The sequence below is a fragment of the Lethenteron reissneri genome, chromosome 64 (assembly GCF_015708825.2).
Source record: "Lethenteron reissneri isolate LAM-NWPU_2019-01 chromosome 64, ASM1570882v1, whole genome shotgun sequence".
NCBI lineage: Eukaryota > Metazoa > Chordata > Hyperoartia > Petromyzontiformes > Petromyzontidae > Lethenteron > Lethenteron reissneri.
The window spans coordinates 10118002-10136492 of NC_083842.1; the positions used below are offsets into that span (position 1 = coordinate 10118002).

At 47.6% G+C, this 18491-nt stretch overlaps 1 protein-coding gene and 2 long non-coding RNA genes across 3 annotated transcripts in view; 1 reads left to right on the forward strand and 2 right to left on the reverse strand.

Annotated features, from left to right (window-relative positions):
* Positions 1-3803: 3803 nt before the first annotated feature.
* Positions 3804-18491, reverse strand: part of LOC133359200 (uncharacterized) — a 55127-nt gene continuing 40439 nt past the window's right edge. The window contains exon 2 of the long non-coding RNA XR_009757155.1: positions 3804-7949. This is a non-coding gene — a long non-coding RNA (uncharacterized LOC133359200). The remainder of the gene's footprint in view (positions 7950-18491) is intronic.
* The window catches only part of LOC133359201 (uncharacterized), a 53327-nt gene continuing 39418 nt past the window's right edge, over positions 4583-18491 (forward strand). Inside the window, exon 1 of the long non-coding RNA XR_009757156.1 lies at positions 4583-4734. This is a non-coding gene — a long non-coding RNA (uncharacterized LOC133359201). The remainder of the gene's footprint in view (positions 4735-18491) is intronic.
* Positions 10074-18491, reverse strand: part of LOC133359164 (transitional endoplasmic reticulum ATPase-like) — a 34063-nt gene continuing 25645 nt past the window's right edge. Inside the window, exons 14-17 of the mRNA XM_061577569.1 lie at positions 16864-17042; positions 15219-15348; positions 12573-12731; positions 10074-11057 (exon numbers count right to left, since the gene is read on the reverse strand). Coding sequence (XP_061433553.1) covers positions 10761-11057; positions 12573-12731; positions 15219-15348; positions 16864-17042 — 765 coding nt within the window. The 3' untranslated portion in view covers positions 10074-10760. The remainder of the gene's footprint in view (positions 11058-12572; positions 12732-15218; positions 15349-16863; positions 17043-18491) is intronic.

Consider the following 18491-nt stretch of genomic DNA (forward strand, 5'->3'; position numbering starts at 1 on the left):
CCCCCCACCACAATGTGTGCAATTACTATTACTATTATAGGGTCGGTCGATTATTAAATTATAGCGATTAGACAGTATTATTGTAGCGCGGGGGGGGGAGACCGCACCCGTACCCAGCCTCAAACGGGTGGGAAAATCAGGCGAGGCCGGAGGCTCTGCACGGTGCTAGGCCTCGACACCCACCACGCGACTCTGAGGTAAATTCATCAAAGTTACACGTCCTCTTCACTCCCCGCCACCCCAATGTGTGCAATTACTATTATAGGCTCGGTAAATCATAAAATTATAGCGATTACACAGTATTATTGTATCGCGGGGGTCGGCGCGCCTCACTAAAACCCTACAACGGATCGGCGCGCCTCACTAAAACCCTACAACGGATCGGCACACCTCACTAAAACCCTACAACGGATCGGCGCGCCTCACTAAAACCCTACAGCGGATCGGCGCGCCTCACACAAATCCTACAACGGACGCGTAACGCATTGTGGTGTAGCGGGTAGCGCGCCACGCTACGAACCCGGCGACCCGAGTTCCATTCCCGCTCACGGCCACCACCGGTGAAGATTATTTGAACCGGTCCTGGGCCTCCCCTAGGTCGACTCAGCCTCAAAACGAGTAACTGCTGTGGCGTATGAACATCGCCACTGGGGAGACAAAGGCGGCCTAGCGTCGTGGATCCAAGACCCGGGCGAAGCCGGGTAGTACAGCTAGTAAAGGATTTATAGTGAAAAACTTTGTTTTTACTGGTTATACTTATTACATCCTTTATATTAAGTTCACTTGCTTGCTTGCTTGCGCGCTTACGACCGTGCAAATCTTTCGGTCGTTTTTAAACCCACTTCCCGTGATCCAATCGAGCTGACATTTTGCACACAGACTCGTTGTGCGTGACAATTTATTTTCGTGAAAAATTTTTTCCAAAACTTTCCACTTTTTAGGGAAACAAAAATTCATATTTAATTTAAAATACCAATGTGATGAAAATGAAACTCTTACTCAAGAAAAACAGAAATGAATAATAAAATAAAACCGATGCCATGCATATAAAGGATTTATAGTGAAAAACTTTGTTTTTACGGGTTAATTTTTTTCAAAAGCGACCTTGCGATCACAAACGACAGCTCAACGAAGCGGCTTGTGGACATTCATAGCAGCCAAATACTCTCCAAACGCACTTGATTCTAAACGCGGAGAGAAAAATCCACGCGACCACAGAACAAGCAAACTCCATAAACAGGCGTCAGGGTTGGTATCAATACCACGACCTCCTACAGACAAAAGGTAAGGGTGTTAACATCTCACCACCACGGTGATGATAAGACATTCCTGCGGAGGGAGCTGGTAGGAACGTTGAGTTGCTCGGTCAATGGCCAGGGTCAACGGCGGCGTGGTGTATTCCGCAAATATGGCCGACTGTGAGGGCGGGCACAAGCCGGCGTGAGTAGGTTAAACGTTGAGTTTTATAAGGGCACCACGGGGTGAGCAGCCCCTCCCCACCCAGCCCCACCCCTCCCACCCCCCACCCAGCCCCTCTCCTCCCCACCCAGCCCCTCTCCTCCCCACCCAGCCCCTCCCCACCCTCCCCTCCCCACCCAGCCCCTCCCCACCCTCACCTCCCCACCCAGCCCCACCCCACCCAGCCCCTCCCCACCCAGCCCCTCCCTGCACGACGAACACAATAATCCCCTGTGGGCTGGTGTAACCAGGAGGTTCCTACCAGTATAATGCCACCCAGCCCCTCCCCACCCTCCCCACCCAGCCCCTCCCCACCCTCCCCACCCAGCCCCACCCTCCCCACCCTCCCCACCCAGCCCCACCCTCCCCACCCCACCCAGCCCCTCCCTCCCCACCCAGCCCCTCCCTGCACGACGGACACAATAATCCCCTGTGGGCTGGTGTAACCAGGTTCCTACCAGTATTATGATGCCACCCAGCCCCTCCTCACCCTCCCCACCCAGCCCCTCTCCTCCACACCCAGCCCCTCCCCTCCCAGCCCCTCCTCACCCAGCCCCTCCCTCCCCACCCAGCCCCTCCCTGCATGACGGACACAATAATCCCCTGTGGGCTGGTGTAACCAGGTTCCTACCAGTATAATGCCACCCAGCCCCTCCCCTCCCCACCCAGCCCCTCCCTCCCCACCCAGCCCCTCCCTGCACGACGGACACAATAATCCCCTGTGGGCTGGTGTAACCAGGAGGTTCCTACCAGTATAATGATGCTCAATCATCGTGTCCGTGTTTCGCGGCCGGAGTCGCGGGTGCGGAATTGGGCCGGTTACAATGTCATTGCTTCTACTGGAAGTCTGTTAGATTTCATTCTTATACTGGTAGGAACGAAGTGAACCAGCCTACAATAGATTATAACGTCCGTCCGTCCGTCCGATTAGGTGTAGCAACATCGCTCCCTACTGCAAACACTTGGCAGGACCCTACAAAAACATTTACACTCAGTGAGGCTTTCCTGGCTAAACAAGTGTAATAAAACATTATGTTTATATTATTTGGTTATTCGTTCCTACCAGCCCACCTCGCAGGGACCTGTTAACATGCCCCATGCAACAATCAGTCTGCATTCCCCAGACACATTGTATGATATCGTTCTTTCCTTTCCACTCCTTCACAAATTAACTCCTCGGTCAAGATTGCCAATTGTCTTCAAGATCATTGTCGACCTACCCTCATTTGGGAATTTCCTCTGCAGCGTTTGCCAAATGGTGCCCCTTGTAGGATTATAAATTGGAAGGCCAGTTACCGTCCATCTGAAGGACGCCACGGTGGCTAGGAGATGTTAACTACCTCGCCAGGTCTACAGGAGGTCGTGAGTTCGATCCTGACCTTGACACCTGTTGTATATTTGGAGTCTACGTGTCTCTCTCTCATAATTATCACGGTGGAGAGATGTTAATTACCTCGCCTGGTATACAGGAGGCCGTGGGATCTATCCAGACCCTGTATATTTGTAGTTTGCGTGTCTCTCTCTCATAATCATCACAGTGACTAGGAGATGTTAACCACCTCGCCTGGTATGCAGCAGGCCGTGGATCTATCCCGACCCGGATGCCTGCTGTATATTTGGAGTCTACGTGTCTCTCTCTCATCATCACGGTGGCGAGATGTTAACTACCTCGCCAGGTATACAGGAGGTCGTGCGTTCGATCCCAACCCTGACGCATGTACATTTGAAGTTTGCATGCCTCTCCCCGTGGTCGTGTGAATTTTTCTCCGGGTCCTCCGGTTTTTCCCTCCACATTCAGAATCGACCACATGCGTTTAGAGCATTTGGCTGCTTTACATTTCCACATGATGATGAGTCAATTCGTTGAGCTATCATTTGTGATAACCAGTTCGCTTCTGAGAAAGAGCTATATAGTTTAGTGGGCCTTACCTGGTAAAAGAAAAAGTTTAGTTTATAGTTTAGAACATATTCTTAGGTTTTTTCGGTAAAGTCACGTAGGTAAAAAAAAAAAATTTATAAAAGTAAAATAAAAATCACGACGTTTCGGAGGCAACACAAGCTTCCGTCGTGATTTTTATTTTATTTTTATTTTACTTTTATTAATTTTAATTTTTTACCTACGTGACTGTACCGAAAAAACCTAAGAATATGAATCATTGCAGTCACGAAAGCTTCAAATCTAGTTTAGAACATGTCTTAACCATGCCTTTTTGCCGATGCCGGATACTAAAAGCGTGAAAAACAACAACCGCTAAATTAGAACTTGCTCCCAGCTGTGTCACCCAGGCCTTTGGTTCCAAAACATGCGACAAAAAAACACTCAAAAAAAATAGCTGGTCACAGAGAAGGGTCAATAAGATTTTTATTTTTATTTTGGCAGAAGAGCGCAACACACGACGAATCGTATATAACTACACAACTTCAAGAAAGCGAAAACTAACGGACATCTAAACGAGGATGTAACTAACTGGCTCAAAGGGGCCGGTGCAAAAACACTCCGTAAAATTAAGTTGTCTTAAGCTACGCGCTGCGAAAGGCCTCTCAATAAAGTTCGGCTTACCTTGACCTCGCAGCAGTCCGTTCGCTAAGCAAAAACGGGTTACAAATCATCACAATAACTTAGCCTACACCGTGTCACCCTTGTGACAGCATGACACTGGTCAACAACAAAAAAAACATTTTTTTCTGGCCTCGACTTTTGCAGCTGTTTTAGACTCATTTCAGGGTGCCGATTCCAAATCTGATCTCAGATTTGCTCTCACGTCTCATTTTCATGCTATCGGCATACCCCATTTTCATTGATTTTAGCCGAAATTAACTCTGTCACTTATGATTGCAAGTTGTTGCGAGTCAGTGACTGCTTTAGTGTAAAAATGTGGTGCTGTATTTTTAGGATAGTGTGTTTATAATATCATTTTATGTAGATATCCACATTTATTTAATACTTTTCTTCTGCAGTTTTTATTGAAAATGCAATATTTTTGATAACTCGAAAACCTGATGTGATAGACAAAAACTGATGCCAGATTTGGAATCAGCACCCCCAAAATTACCTTAAACCCGTTGGAATACCTTGTGCCAGAAAAAGTGTGTTGACCGGTGTTAACTTTGTTTTTCCCACGTTCCTTGAGCTACGACGAGGGGGAGGCTATGTTGTCAGCAGAGGGCAGTGCTCCACACCGTCACCCCCCACACACCTGACCAGCATTGCGTGGTGGACACGTGGTCAAAGAACCAACCCGAACCTCAAAATGCTGCACTGGGTATACACCAGAGGTCGCAACCGGGTACCCGATACCCGTACCCTACCCGATACCCGGCCCGTTTGCGACCCTGGTGTGGCCGGGTACGGGTACGGGTAGGCCGTGAGTCACCGGTGAGTAACTGTTTGTCACTCATTACCCAACGTCTTGTCTCTTCTCACAATTCAAGTTCCTAGAATCAACCCACCCGTGCCTGTAACATGGCTTCATCCCAGAGGTCGCAATCGGGTACCCGATACCCGTACGGGTACGGGTACCCGTTTGCGACCCTGGTGCGGCCGGGTAAGGAATCAAGACCCGTTTGCGACCTCTGGTATACACCACAGTGAAACGAATTGAACACAGTCAAGATCGGCATGGTGGAGAGCTAGCAACTCCTGTCAACTTAAAATTGTAATAAAACATTTTTTTTTAAAGCGTTGAAAACATGCAGTCCAGGTGCATAATGTAACGTGCAAATTGGCAGTGCTCCACAGCCAGTGCAAGGGAAATGGGAGACATCGTGAGCGGCGGTAGAGAACGATGCACCTATTATTATATATATCAGGCCGAGTTCGACAAGACCTTGGGGTTGCTAAAGCAGAGCACACAAATTGTTCCAGCGATAATCGGCAGACATTGACTTTCCAAACCACCATATCAACCGTGCTTTCTATTCTGTATTCATACTTGTCGCACTCCCCCACCGCCCCCGCCGCACCTCCCACTCGCACGGTTGGCTCAACGTGTACGTACTAACGCGAGTGTCGAGATTTGAAGTTTTCTTGACTGCAGGGATTCATACTCTGTTTTCTTTTCGGTAAAGCCACGTAGGTGAAAAACTCTAATAAATGAAATCACGACGTTTCGGAGGCAACACAAGCTTCCGTCTTCAGGTGGAACCGTCACAGCAAAATTGCTGTATCAAGTGGGGGGAGTATACTGCTAATGTAGGCAACCAGTTTGTCAGCTTAAATACTGCCTCCTCTTCTTGGTTCTTTCGGTAAAGTCACGTAGAAGGGAAGTAATAAAATAATAAAAATAAAACATAATAAAATAAAATAATTCTCTTCGGCTACAACGCAAGCAGCCGTCTTCAGGTGAAGAACGAGACACTACCAAGCTAGGAGCTTATATATACGCTGCGTTGGAGGTGGAAGAAGAAGAGAGCCTTAACAAAAGAATGTGCATATCAAGAGGAATTTAGCATATTCATGGGAAAATGCGTAGGAGGTGGGCGGGGGGGTTTCAAAGTCATATTATGCCCATGCATTATGCAGGATCAGCAGCACCAAAGGGAGGGGGCAGGGGGTAGCATTAACAAAGGGAGGGCATGTTAATAATATGTAGAAGCAATGAAACATGTGAATGGGAGAACGCCTGTCCACGGCGCTCTCTCCATCCCCTAACCCCCTGCAGCAGAACAAAAGGAGGCTTAACTTAGCCCCCCCCCATGACCCATCCTGGCTCCTCCCCCCCCCCCTTAACCTGTATATATTCTCGTGTCTCTTAGAGCTCTCTTCACTTGATACAGCAATTTTGCTGTGACGGTTCCACCTGAAGACGGAAGCTTGTGTTGCCTCCGAAACGTCGTGATTTTATTTATTTGAATTTTTGACCTACGTGACTTTACCGAAAAAACCAAACAGTATAACGCGAGCGTGGCAATCGGAGGCGCTCGCATGCAATTTAGATTTGGATGCGATTCTGGCGCGAGATGATTTCGTAATTCGCGTTTAAAACGAATGTGGGAATCGCATCGAATTCGGTGCGGGAATTCTTTACGGCTTGGGGAGGGGGGGTCGTAAGGTTAGGGAATAAGAAGGGGCTTCAGCTTCACCCAAACGTGAAAAATACAAATGCAGTTGTTGATAGAGTCCGATCGCCATACCTGTCAAACCCATCCGGTTTATAACCTCGGTATTCATCTTCTTGGTTTTTTCGGTAAAGTCACGTAGAAGGGAAGTAATAAAATAATAAAAATAAAACATAATAAAATACAATTCTCACGACGTTTCGGGCAGACGCTGTCTCCCCGACAGACCTGGTCTTCACCTGAAGACGGCTGCTTGCGTTGTGGCCGAAACGTCGTGATAATTATTTGATTATGTTTTATTTTATTATTTTATTACTTACCTTCTACGTGACTTTACCGAAAGAACCAAGAAGATGAATCCCTGCAGTCACGAAAGCTTTAAATCGAAACCCCGGTATTCTTGAACAGGGAAATTGGGTTTGCAGGTCCACATGGCTCCATTGTGATGGGACTTTGTAGGATGAACGTTGAGATGTATAAGGATGACCAATAAGGTCTGAATTGATCTGTAATAAGGTAGGCAATGACAAGGGATTGACAGGTATCGATCGCATATGCTGGTGAAAAACGATGCGGAGAGGACTCCCCATATCCGCAACTCTCTTATCCGTGCCGCCTGTTGCATGCGAGGTCGGAACATTCGCAACTTATCCAGCGAATGCGCACTTTCATAGAAAAAGCAGACTTATGTAAAAAAGCAATCCTGTTATCAGGAATGTCACAAACGGGTCACGAATAAAAGAGTTATTGCGGATACCGAAATAAAAACCTCCGCTTGCTTATCCGACGTGAAAACGGAGGATGTCAAAAGTTACAAACTGATGCGATACATTAGGACCAAAAAAGAAAACGCGCTAAAACTGAACGCTAAAACTGAACAATAAATTATATTATCGATTACATCAGCTCTACGGAGAGACGAGATCAAACGGCTTCTTCGCCTTGCGACACGCTCACAGTGGAAAGGGTGCTGCAAGGCGTTACCGCCACCACAAATAAAAGCGCCGCACGGCACGTAAAACACGGGCCACATGAACGGACGGGATCCACGGATTTGCCATTGGGTCGAAAGATTTGCGCGTGCAGAAGAGAAGCGGGAGGGCAGAGAAAGAGCATCTCGTGCAGAAATACTGAAAATGCACGGTGATCCGTGTGTTTGTGTTTGTGTAAATATCTACGCCACTCTGAGTTCTGATCAACCGAAGAGCAGACGTGTTTTTGTTCTCTTTCAATTGTGATCAAGATGGGTTAAAAAAAACATTGCATCGTTTATACGGTAGCAACAACTTCGAGCACAAACGATTGGGCTCACAATGGCCATCTTACTTTACTCTCAACATGTGCCTGCTATGTGCGGAGAGCCATTGCTTTTACAATATTCAGAGTAGCAGTAATAGGTTTTTACCCTTTCAACTGGTACAAAAAACTGACACCTTTATACAAGGCATCATGTTTGCAATAACCACAACACAAGCAGTCAAAATGCAAACAAAAAGAAACAACTCTGATGAGTTGAGTTGTTTCTTGTTTGCATTTTGACTGCTTGTGTTGTGGTTATTACAAACATGATGCCTTGTATAAAGGTGTCAGTGTTTTATACCAGTTGAAAGGGTAAAAACCTATCACTATATTTTGCCACTGGTAAAGGAGGTCTCATAGTGAATATTCAGAGTGTTCGAAGATTGCGTAAGTATCTTAAATTGCCGTTTTAGAGGCATTGCAATCAGGTATTTTGAGGGCTGTTTTATGAAATGGATAGATTTGCAAACCAAAAAGTTTTCATCGCTTGTGCGTAAATTTCATATATGCTTTATATATATTAAGAGCCCCATAGTAGCAACGTGTTTCCGCAGAAAATAAACTCAAACACGCAACACTAAAAAAACTTAACGTACTCCGCTATGCAGAATTAACTTACCATTTCACTTAACAACAAAAAAGGTTTCAATGTTCGCTACATCCAGGCGTAGCCCCGGCAAAAATCGTAAGCGGCATCGGTCGCCCATGCCGAAAAACTCAAATAGCGCGATGCACAACATTAACGGGACGTTGAAGGAAACCAAAATATGATCGTAAGGGGTTGAATAATAACTGAATAAGCTTTTGGAACGACGTTACTCGCACACAAAAAATAATTCACGTCCCAACGACCTGAGGGGCCACAGTTTTTGCATTTTCCCTTTTGCAGGGAACATCAGCTTCGATTTAAAGCTTTCGTGACTGCAGGGATTCATCTTCTTGGTTCTTTCGGTAAAGTCACGTAGAAGGGAAGTAATAAAATAATAAAAATAAAACATAATAAAATAATTCTCACAACGTTTCGGCCACAACGCAAGCAGCCGTCCTCTGGTGAAGAACAGGTCTGTCTGACACTGTCTTTCCGACAGACCTGTTCTTCACCTGAGGACGGCTGCTTGCGTTGTGGCCGAAACGTCGTGAGAATTATTTTATTATGTTTTATTTTTATTATTTGATTACTTCCCTTCTACGTGACTTTACCGAAAGAACCAAGAAGATGAACATCAGCGTCATTGGCGACTCCAGATGTTTATTTGTGCGCGTGTATCAGCACGTTCCGACACCAAAAAAAACCCTTTCCCCGCCACCCAATTTCTCATCACATCTCATCAACCCGGGGGTCGGTAATAAGATCGATGACGACCAAAAGGCGTCGGTTCAATCATCGAAATAAAACACATCGCCTGTCAGAATTACTGACGGAGGGTCAATTTCGTTGCATCTCTAATACGCTGACGCATGCCGTTGTAAAGCTCAACATCCCGTCGATAGCCGGAGGGCGGGCGGGCGGGCGGGCGGGGGGTGGGGTCACTACTTTCCTGGCGGAGGCTCACCTTAATAGTCGTCGCGTACGACAACCGCACGCCGTAGCGTGCCCTCTAAAGAAATTTGCCGTCTTCGCGAGCATCACTGCGATCGTCCCCTGGGAGGAAGCGTATCTGTCATCAATTTAACGACGTATCGATTCGTCGGCCGAATGAGATTCTTACGCCCAGGTCGAGATAAGGGCATCGAGGCGTGAGAGCGACGATCGATTCGTTCCGATTTGTACAAATTAGAAGCCGTGCACGTGCTACGCCGATGCAGTATTTAGGCTAACGGCGGAAATAAAACTATACAAACGAGACGGGAAATAAAGATGGGAAACACACGAGAGGGAGAGACGGTAAAACGCCGCGCTGACGAAACTGATCGATTCTCGTAAACCGAACAAATCGATGGGAGGCCGGGTGGGAGTTGGGGGTGACTTCGCACGCGATGAAACGCGCGGTTGGTGGACTTCATTCCATATCGCGGGTAAGGGACATCTTTTTAGTTCTTTCGGTAAAGTCACGTAGGTAAAAAATGAAATCAAAATTAATTAAATAAAAATCACGACGTTTCGGAGGCAACGCAAGTCTCCGTCATCAGGTGGGACCGTCACAGCCAGATTTGTCATCAGGAGGGACCGTCACAGCCAAATTTGCTGCACTTGATGCAGCAAATCTGGCTGTGACGGTCCCACCTGATGACGGAGACTTGTGTTGCCTCCGAAACGTCGTGATTTTTTTTTTATTAATTTTGATTACATTTTTTACCTACGTGACTTTACCGAAAGAACTAAGAATACGAATCCTTGCAGTCACGAAAGCTTCAAATCTAGAATTAAGGGACATCTTAATCGCCGTCGTCATCATCGTCGTCCAAGCGTGCGCCTGTCGTATGTTACACCGCGCACGCCATTGGACACAATCTATAGCAGGGGTGGAGGAACCTTGCCCTTAAGAATTTCAGATACCACTGGTAGCCACACGTCAACACACACACACAAGGCTCCGGATCCACCTTCTGTCGATGCAAGAAGCCCGTCCAGTGAAAGAATTGACATGGCCCAGTAAAAATCAGAAAGTGTTGCCGGGATGAAAATTATTCCCCCCCTCCAGTACCCGATCAGAGCGGCCAACACGCCTGCAGTGCAGGATTGACGTTGTTTGCAGGCCGTTTCGCGTGCGCTGCGGCCATTGCGACATCAACATAAAGCTATGGGGGTGGGTGTGGGGGGGGGGTCCGGGTACTGGCCGCCGACCGTAGGTTCCCCGATCGATAGCGAGAATGCATCGTAATCGTCGTCCTCGTGTTAGGCCGTACACTACCCCGTCACGTCTGGCTACTACGGAGGTCAACACCGTCGAGCAAACTGTCCCGTCGTGCGCCGTACTACCGCCGCCGCTGCTGCTGCGCCGTCTCTAGCTGTAGAGGTCGTCGTCGCCATCGTCCTGGTACATGCCGCCGCTGCCGCCGCCGCTACCGCCGGCGCCTCCGGCACCACCGGCGCCTCCGGCACCGCCCTGGCCTCCGCCGGGACCGCCCTGGACTCCGCCCGGGAATCGGAAGCTGCCGAATCCGCGGCTCTGCTGCAGCGTCTGCGCGAACATCTCGTACTTGCGGATGTCGTTGTCGGAGACGGAGCGGCGGGCAAAGCGCATCGCCTCCTCGAAATGGTCGCGCCGGATCTCGGGCACCGGGTCCTCATCTTCCACGTCCTGGCGATTATAAAAAAAAAAATCGCATTCAAGCAATCGAATGTTCACGGAAACGGGTTGGGGAGAAAAAAAAGCGTGGACCGCAGTGTTCCTGAACTATTCGCGGAACTTTTCATCCGCGATTTTGGCTTTGCGCGAATATCGCATCTGGAATCCTACATGGATGCATCGAGAAAGTTCATGTTCAAGTTCATTTATTAGGTATAGCCCTGTGAGCCATTCGGCTCTTGAATTGGGTGCAACCGCAACAAACAAAAAAACATGAACAAAAAACATCTTAAAGTGAATATGTGACTGAGTGCAAACAGAAAATCCAAGAAAAGACAGCAAAATATTGCAGAAAAAACACCGTACACCAACGCTGTGTGCAAAAATCCCAGTGGGATGCAAGTCAAACAACAACAACCACAACAACCATAAGACAACTTAGATTAAGGAGGAAAGTGATGAGAGATAAAGTGATGAGATGTATAAAAGTGAAATTTATTATTTACGGATATATTTAAGGCAATTCATTAAAAAGGTAGCTTTTCGTAAGCCAATATCATTCTCCGCGATGTTTCCTATTCACGAGCATCTCCGGAACGCATCCATCGTGGACAGCGAGGGAAAAATGTACGTGACATTTTCCAGCTTGCGTTTGTTTACGGAACGCCTTTCGTTAGCGGTGCAGACGCGACGGGTAGCAAAAGCATGGTCGTGTACGGAAATTATTTTTCAATCGAAACTTAAAAGTGCATAGCGCTAGTGGCCAGTATGGCAAGAGCGTTCCAGACGGCCGCAAAAGCGCATCCGAAAGCGCGCGATGCGGTGGTTGTCTTTGTTCGATGACCGAGCCAAATGCCGCTTCTGCGAGGTTCCTATGACCACTGTTTCATTGCTTTCATGGCTTTATTTTGGTGATTTTCGAAAAGTTTTCTGGTTCGGCCATGTTTGTTTGTTGTAGTACAGAGTTAGACTGATGGCCTTAATCTAAGTTGTCTTGTGGTTGCTGTTGTTGTTTGACTTGCATCCCACTGGGATATTTGCACACAGCGTTGGTGTACGGTGGATTTTTCTGCAATATTTTGCTGTCTTTTCTTGGATTTTCTGTTTGCACATAGTCACTTTAAGATGTTTTCTTGTTCATGTTTTTTTGTTTGTTGCGGTTGCACCCGATTCAAGAGCCGAATGGCTCACAGGGCTATACCTAATAATGAACGTTGAACTTTGACCGGAGTTCATGTGATGACGGTTTATGCTCCCTGACGAGACCCGAAAGGTTATCGGCGGTTCATTTGTCCGAATCGTTACACGCGTCATTAAATTATTGAGCGACGCAACGCGGATAAGCGGATTGCACCGCACTGCTGAAACGAGCGGTGGTGTGGGTGCGTCGATGCGTGCGTTCGACCCCACGCACGAACGTCCATGCGTGCGTCGATGCGTGCGTGCGACCCCACGCACGAACGTCCATGCGTGCGTCGATGCGTGCGTGCGACCCCATGTGCGAACGTCCCCTCCCACCCCTCTCACCATGGCGGCGTCCGGGTTTGCCTGTCGCTCGCGCTCGCGCCTCATCTCGGCCTCGATGCTCTCGCGAATGGCGAGCTTGCACGCGCGCTGGCAGATCTCCATGAGGTCTGCGCCCGAGAAGCCGTTGGTCGTCTTGGAGAGGTAGCCGATGTCCACGTCCTGCGTCGGGCACGGCACGAACAACACGGAGATGCGCGCGTGAGCGCGTACGAGAGAAAGTTGGGGGCGGGGGAGGGGTGGTTACACATGAGCTCGTGGAAATACTATAAACTACTTGGATCTATTTTGATTTTACCAGGTAAGGCCCAACACCATGTGAGATTAGGCTCTAGGAAAAGCTCTCTCGGGTGTGGACCAATCAATTTCAAGGACAGTGCATATACATTATCAGAGTTGTGTTTTTTTGTTTGCATTACGGCTGCAGGTATTGTGGTCTATGCAAACATGACTCCTTGTCAAAAAAAAGGTGTCAGTTTTGTTGCCAGATAAAAGGGTAAAGAACCAATTATCATATTTTGCTACTGGCAAAGGAAGTTCCAATGGTGGAAAATATAAACGGCCACAATAATGCGGTTACTGCCCATGAAGTTCACCTCTTAAACATACACGAGAATAAAATGAACATCAACCTAAAAAGTTGCTGAACAGCAAGGGCGGTGTAGCGACGCGAGGTGGCATTGTGGGAGATTGTCATTAATTCTAGATTTGAAGCTTTCGTGACTGCAAGGATTCATATTCTTAGGTTTTTTCGGTAAAGTCACGTAGGTAAAAAATTAAAATTAATAAAAGTAAAATAAAAATAAAATCACGACGTTTCGGAGGCAACACAAGCTTCCGTCTTCAGATGGAACCGTCACAGCACGACGGCTGTATCAAGTAAAGAGAAATTATTGTGAAGTTGGTGCGGCTAAAGCCGCTACTAGGAATGAGCCTTTGTTGTGTAGACTGGTTGAACTGGGAGGTTCCAAGAGTTGTTAAGGTGCGGCTGATGTACAGCAGCCGCACCTTACTTGATACAGCAATCGTGCTGTGACGGTTCCACCTGAAGACGGAAGCTTGTGTTGCCTCCGAAACGTCGTGATTTTTATTTTATTTTTATTTTACTTTTATTAATTTTTATTTTTTTTACCTACGTGACTTTACCGAAAAAAACCTAAGCATAAGATTGTCATTAACTTGTTTAGTCAGTTAAATTCCTACGGGAAAATCATTGAGCGGATTCGCTAACATTTAATCAATGGCAACGATTAATTTGTGGATCGAGAAGGTCATGTCAAGGTCAAGTGGCATGCCCCCTTCTTTTTCCCCCTTTCTTTGATTGCCGAGTTTCCGCTTTTATTCCAATCAGCTTTCATCGTATTCCAGCACCTCTGCCAGGTCAGATGCATTTTGAAGCCACTGACAGGAGGTCACGGGACAGACCCAGATGCCATAGATTTACTGACCGGCAGATGCACTAACTGTGCCCCCCTCCTACTGTTGCAACATGGGGATACAAAGACAAAGATTACCCGTATAGCCTTAACAGACTGTAGGGGCAAGTGCTGTTAGCGAGCACCTATGAAGGCCGGAACGGTACACGAGGGGGTGGGTGGCCAACACCACGCCCGGCCGCCTTTGTCTCCCCAGTGGCGATGTTTACACACCGCAACAGGTACTCATTTGAGGCCGACTCGACCTAGGGGAGGCCCAGGACCGGTTCAGATAATCGTCACTGGTGTTGACCGTGAACGGGAATTGAACCCGGGTCGCCAGGTTCGTAGCGCAGCGTAGCGCTAACCGCTACACCACCGCTCCTTTCGAACACACAGGTACAAACACACACGCTGGCACGAACACATTTGGGTGTCATGCCTCAAAGCGTGTATTTACGGCTTACTCGAATTATTCGCAAAGGCACGTAAACAATACAAACGAGGTAGAAGCGCACGAGACGAAACAATTTACTCCAAAACTGTATGGCGACTACCAGATCATGAAAATCCACCACATAGGAAGGGGGAATCAATGGGCGGGGGTGCAGGGGACATGTATGTATGTTGAACTTCTCTCACACCGTACGTAGCGCAACCGCGTTAATCGCAGGTGCGGGGGGGGGACTGACAAACTAAACCCAAAAAGCAGTTTTAAAGTAAAAGAACTTTCAATCGAGGTTAAAAAGTTAAAAGCACTCTAGTGGATTCCTAATATCGGAAGGAAGAGCGTTCCAGATGGCCACAGAAACGCATTCGAATGTGCGCAATGAGGTGACCGTCTTTCTTCTTGGTTCTTTCGGTAAAGTCACGTAGAAGGGAAGTGATAAAATAATAAAAATAAAACATAATAAAATAATTCTTCCCTTCTACGTGACTTTACCGAAAGAACCAAGAAGATGAATCCCTGCAGTCACGAAAGCTTTAAATCGAAATTTAATTCTTTTATTATGTTTTCTTTTTATTATTTTATTACTTCCCTTCTACGCGACTTTACCGAAAGAACCAAGAAGATGAATCCCTGCAGTCACGAAAGCTTTAAATCGAAATGTGACCGTCTTTGTTCGATGGCTAACCAAAAGCCGCCGCTGCCGCGAGGATGACCGGAGTTCACGTGATGATGGTTTATGTTCCTTGACGACGTGGATGATCGACTGCATTCCTGACGGGTTACCTTTGCGATGGGCGACTTGCGCAGGTTGGCCTTGAGGATGGCCGTGCGAGACTTTTCGTCTGGCAATGGGATGTAGATCAGCTGATCCAAGCGTCCCGGGCGCAGGATGGCGGGGTCAATGATGTCGGGCCTGCGAACGTGAACACAGAGCCACAGCGCTGCTCGGCAGAGGTCGCAAACGGGTTTTTGATTCCTTACCCGTACCCGTACCCGGCCGCACCAGGGTCGCAAATGGGTACCCGTACCCGGCCGGGTACGGGTACCCGTTCCCTACCCGTACCCTACCCGAAATGAGTGACAAACGGTTACTCACCAGTGACTCACGGCCTACCCGTACCCGGCCGCACCAGGGTCGCAAACGGCTACCCGTACCCGGCCGGGTACGGGTAGCCGAGTATCGGGTAGGGTACGGGTATCGGGTACCCGGTTGCGAAATCTGCTGCCCGGTCAATATTAACCCTTCAGGCCACCGGTCCCCCCAAACCTATGTGCCATGTACCACTTCCTATCCCGCAAGGATCGTAAAAAGCGTTGCACGGAACGTGGCGAGATGTTAACTGCCTCGCCTGGTATGCAGGAAGTCGTGGGTTCCATCCTGACCCTGAATATTTGGACTTTGCATGATCTCCCCCGTGGTCGCGTGGATTTTTATCCGGGCTCTTCGGTTTTTCGCTCCACATTTAGGAACGTGCGTTTGGGGTATTTGGCTGCTATAAATTTCCACATGAGTCAATTCGTTTAGCTATCATTATTGATAGCCAGGTCGCGTCTGAAAAAGAACTCCATAGCTCAGTGGGCCTTACCTGGCAAAATAAAACATATTTCAAAGATACCACGCAAGATTTACAAGGAACACAGAAATTTGTGCGAATGCTACGATTTATAGAATTTATAATTTAACGTAACTAGAGGATTACATTGTTGCTGCATGGTGGTCTGTGACATTTTGTCGAGGGCTGATGGTGGGCAGCAAGGTCCAAGAAGGTTGTAAGTTCAAATGTATTCTGTTTAAAGCAGGTGAGAACTCAGCAGACCAGAATGGGTCTCATTTGCAAGATTGACCTGGGTACCACTGCTCTAGGCTGTTGCAGAGGTCTAGAAGACCCTTCCCGGTACAAAGCAAGCACCTACAAGGTGATCTATTTATAGATACCCCTCTAAAATAATAAAAGAAGATATCACAGGGAAAAAAACATATTGTATGCCAAAGCCTCTCTTTCTGATTGAGAGGGGGTCAAATACTTATTTCCCTCATTAAAATGCAAATCAATTTATAACATTTCTAACATGCGTTTTTCTGGATGTTTTTGTTGTTATTCTGTCTCTCACTGTTCAAATAAACCTACCATTAAAATTATAGACTGATTATTTCTTTGTCAGTGGGCAAACGTACAAAATCAGCAGGGGATCAAATACTTTTTTTTCCCTCACTGTATGTACAAACTTATTTCGCACTGCAGGTAGCCAACCGTGCTAATCGGAGGTGTGAGAAAGAGACACGGTCTCTTGACAATGACAGGCCGACGGATCGACCTCCGTGTCTCTCGGCAATAGAGCCAGACTGCTCGGTCTCTTGAGAGGGAGGGGACAGACCCCCAAACCACCACGGCACGAGCGACCGACAGACCCGATTGGCGCTTCTCACCGGTTGGTGGCCCCGATGATGAAGACGTTCTTGTTGACGCCCATGCCGTCCATCTCGGTGAGGATCTGGTTGATGACGCGGTCGGCCGCTCCACCCCCGTCCCCGCCGCCGCCTCCGCGCGCCTTCGCGATCGAGTCCAGCTCGTCGAGGAAGAGGACCGTGGGAGACGCTTGACGCGCCTACTCACGCGTACGCACGCACGTGCACGCACGGGATATCAAACTCGGGTCGACGGGTCTGCCGCCGCGGTGCAGTGCGCTCGCCCACAAAGATCTACCCGCGTAGCGCTGCTGGGGCAAGCGCTGCTATTGAGCGTGGTGACGTAGGATGCAAACGGCTCCCATCGCAAGGCATGGGAGAGGCAGGCCTTCATCACGCAATGGATTGTCAAAGCGCTCATAGTTATTCATTGTGATACAACAGGCCACTATCTATCCATGACGCGTCCGCCCTGACCAATCAACCGCCAATGCCCAGTACAGCAATTGTGCGGCATGGTGTAACGGTCATGTTCTGTAGATGTTCACACACCCGTCCTTTTCACAGGCATTAATGTTTTCTCAATCCCATGTGCATAGTCTAAGCACGAATAAAGCGCCGTCACGCGTTTGAAAACAGTTTGCACATTTACATTTTAACACGTAGGCTTTCGCGACCAATATTATTGATAATAAAGGTTTTTCGATTAGATCGCGACACATTTATACTCGCGCGATCTAACCCCAAAAACCTTTATCATGCACATTACATGTGTCCAGTACCCGACAGAGGTTCACGTATCCGACCTAATTCACATAAGCGCCAGTCCCCAGCGAGTCGGAAGACGCGAGGTTGTACCGTAGTTACACGATGACCCAAGGACAGGGGTCGGCAGAGGTCGCAATCGGCAGTCATAATTCAAACAAAAAACACAACTCTGATAATGTTATGCACTGTCCTTGAAGTTGATTGGTCCACACCCGAGACAGCTTTCCTTAGAGCTTAGTCTCACATGGTGTTGGACCAGATGACGCTCTAAGGAAAGCTGTCTCGGGTGTGGACCAATCAACTTCAAGGACAGTGCATAACATTATCAGATTTACACTATGAGATCTCTTTTACCAGTGGCAAAATATAGTAGTAGGTTTTTACCCTTTTAAACTGGTACAAAACTGACACCTTTATTCAAGGCATCATGTTTTCAATAACCACAACACAAGCAGTCAAAAAAGCAAACAAAAAGAAGCAACTCTGATAATGATAATAATATGCACTGTCCTTGGGTGTGGACCAATCAACTTCAAGGACAGTGCATATTATTATCATTATCAGAGTTGCTTGTTCTTGTTTGCTTTTTTGACTGCTTGTGTTGTGGTTATTGCAAACATGATGCCTTGTATAAAGGTGTCAGTTTTGTACAAGTTTAAAAGGGTAAAAACCTACTACTATACAACATTATCAGAGTTGTGTTTTTTGTTTGAATTACAACCGCAGGTATTGCGGTCTATGCAAACATGACTCCTTGTAAAAAAAAGGTGTCAGTTTTGTTGCCAGATAAAAGGGTAAAAAAACAATTATCACCTCTTCGTGTTATTGTGGTTGCCGACCACCCCTGGGCTTAGAGGGGAGGGCGGAGGAGGGGGGGGGGT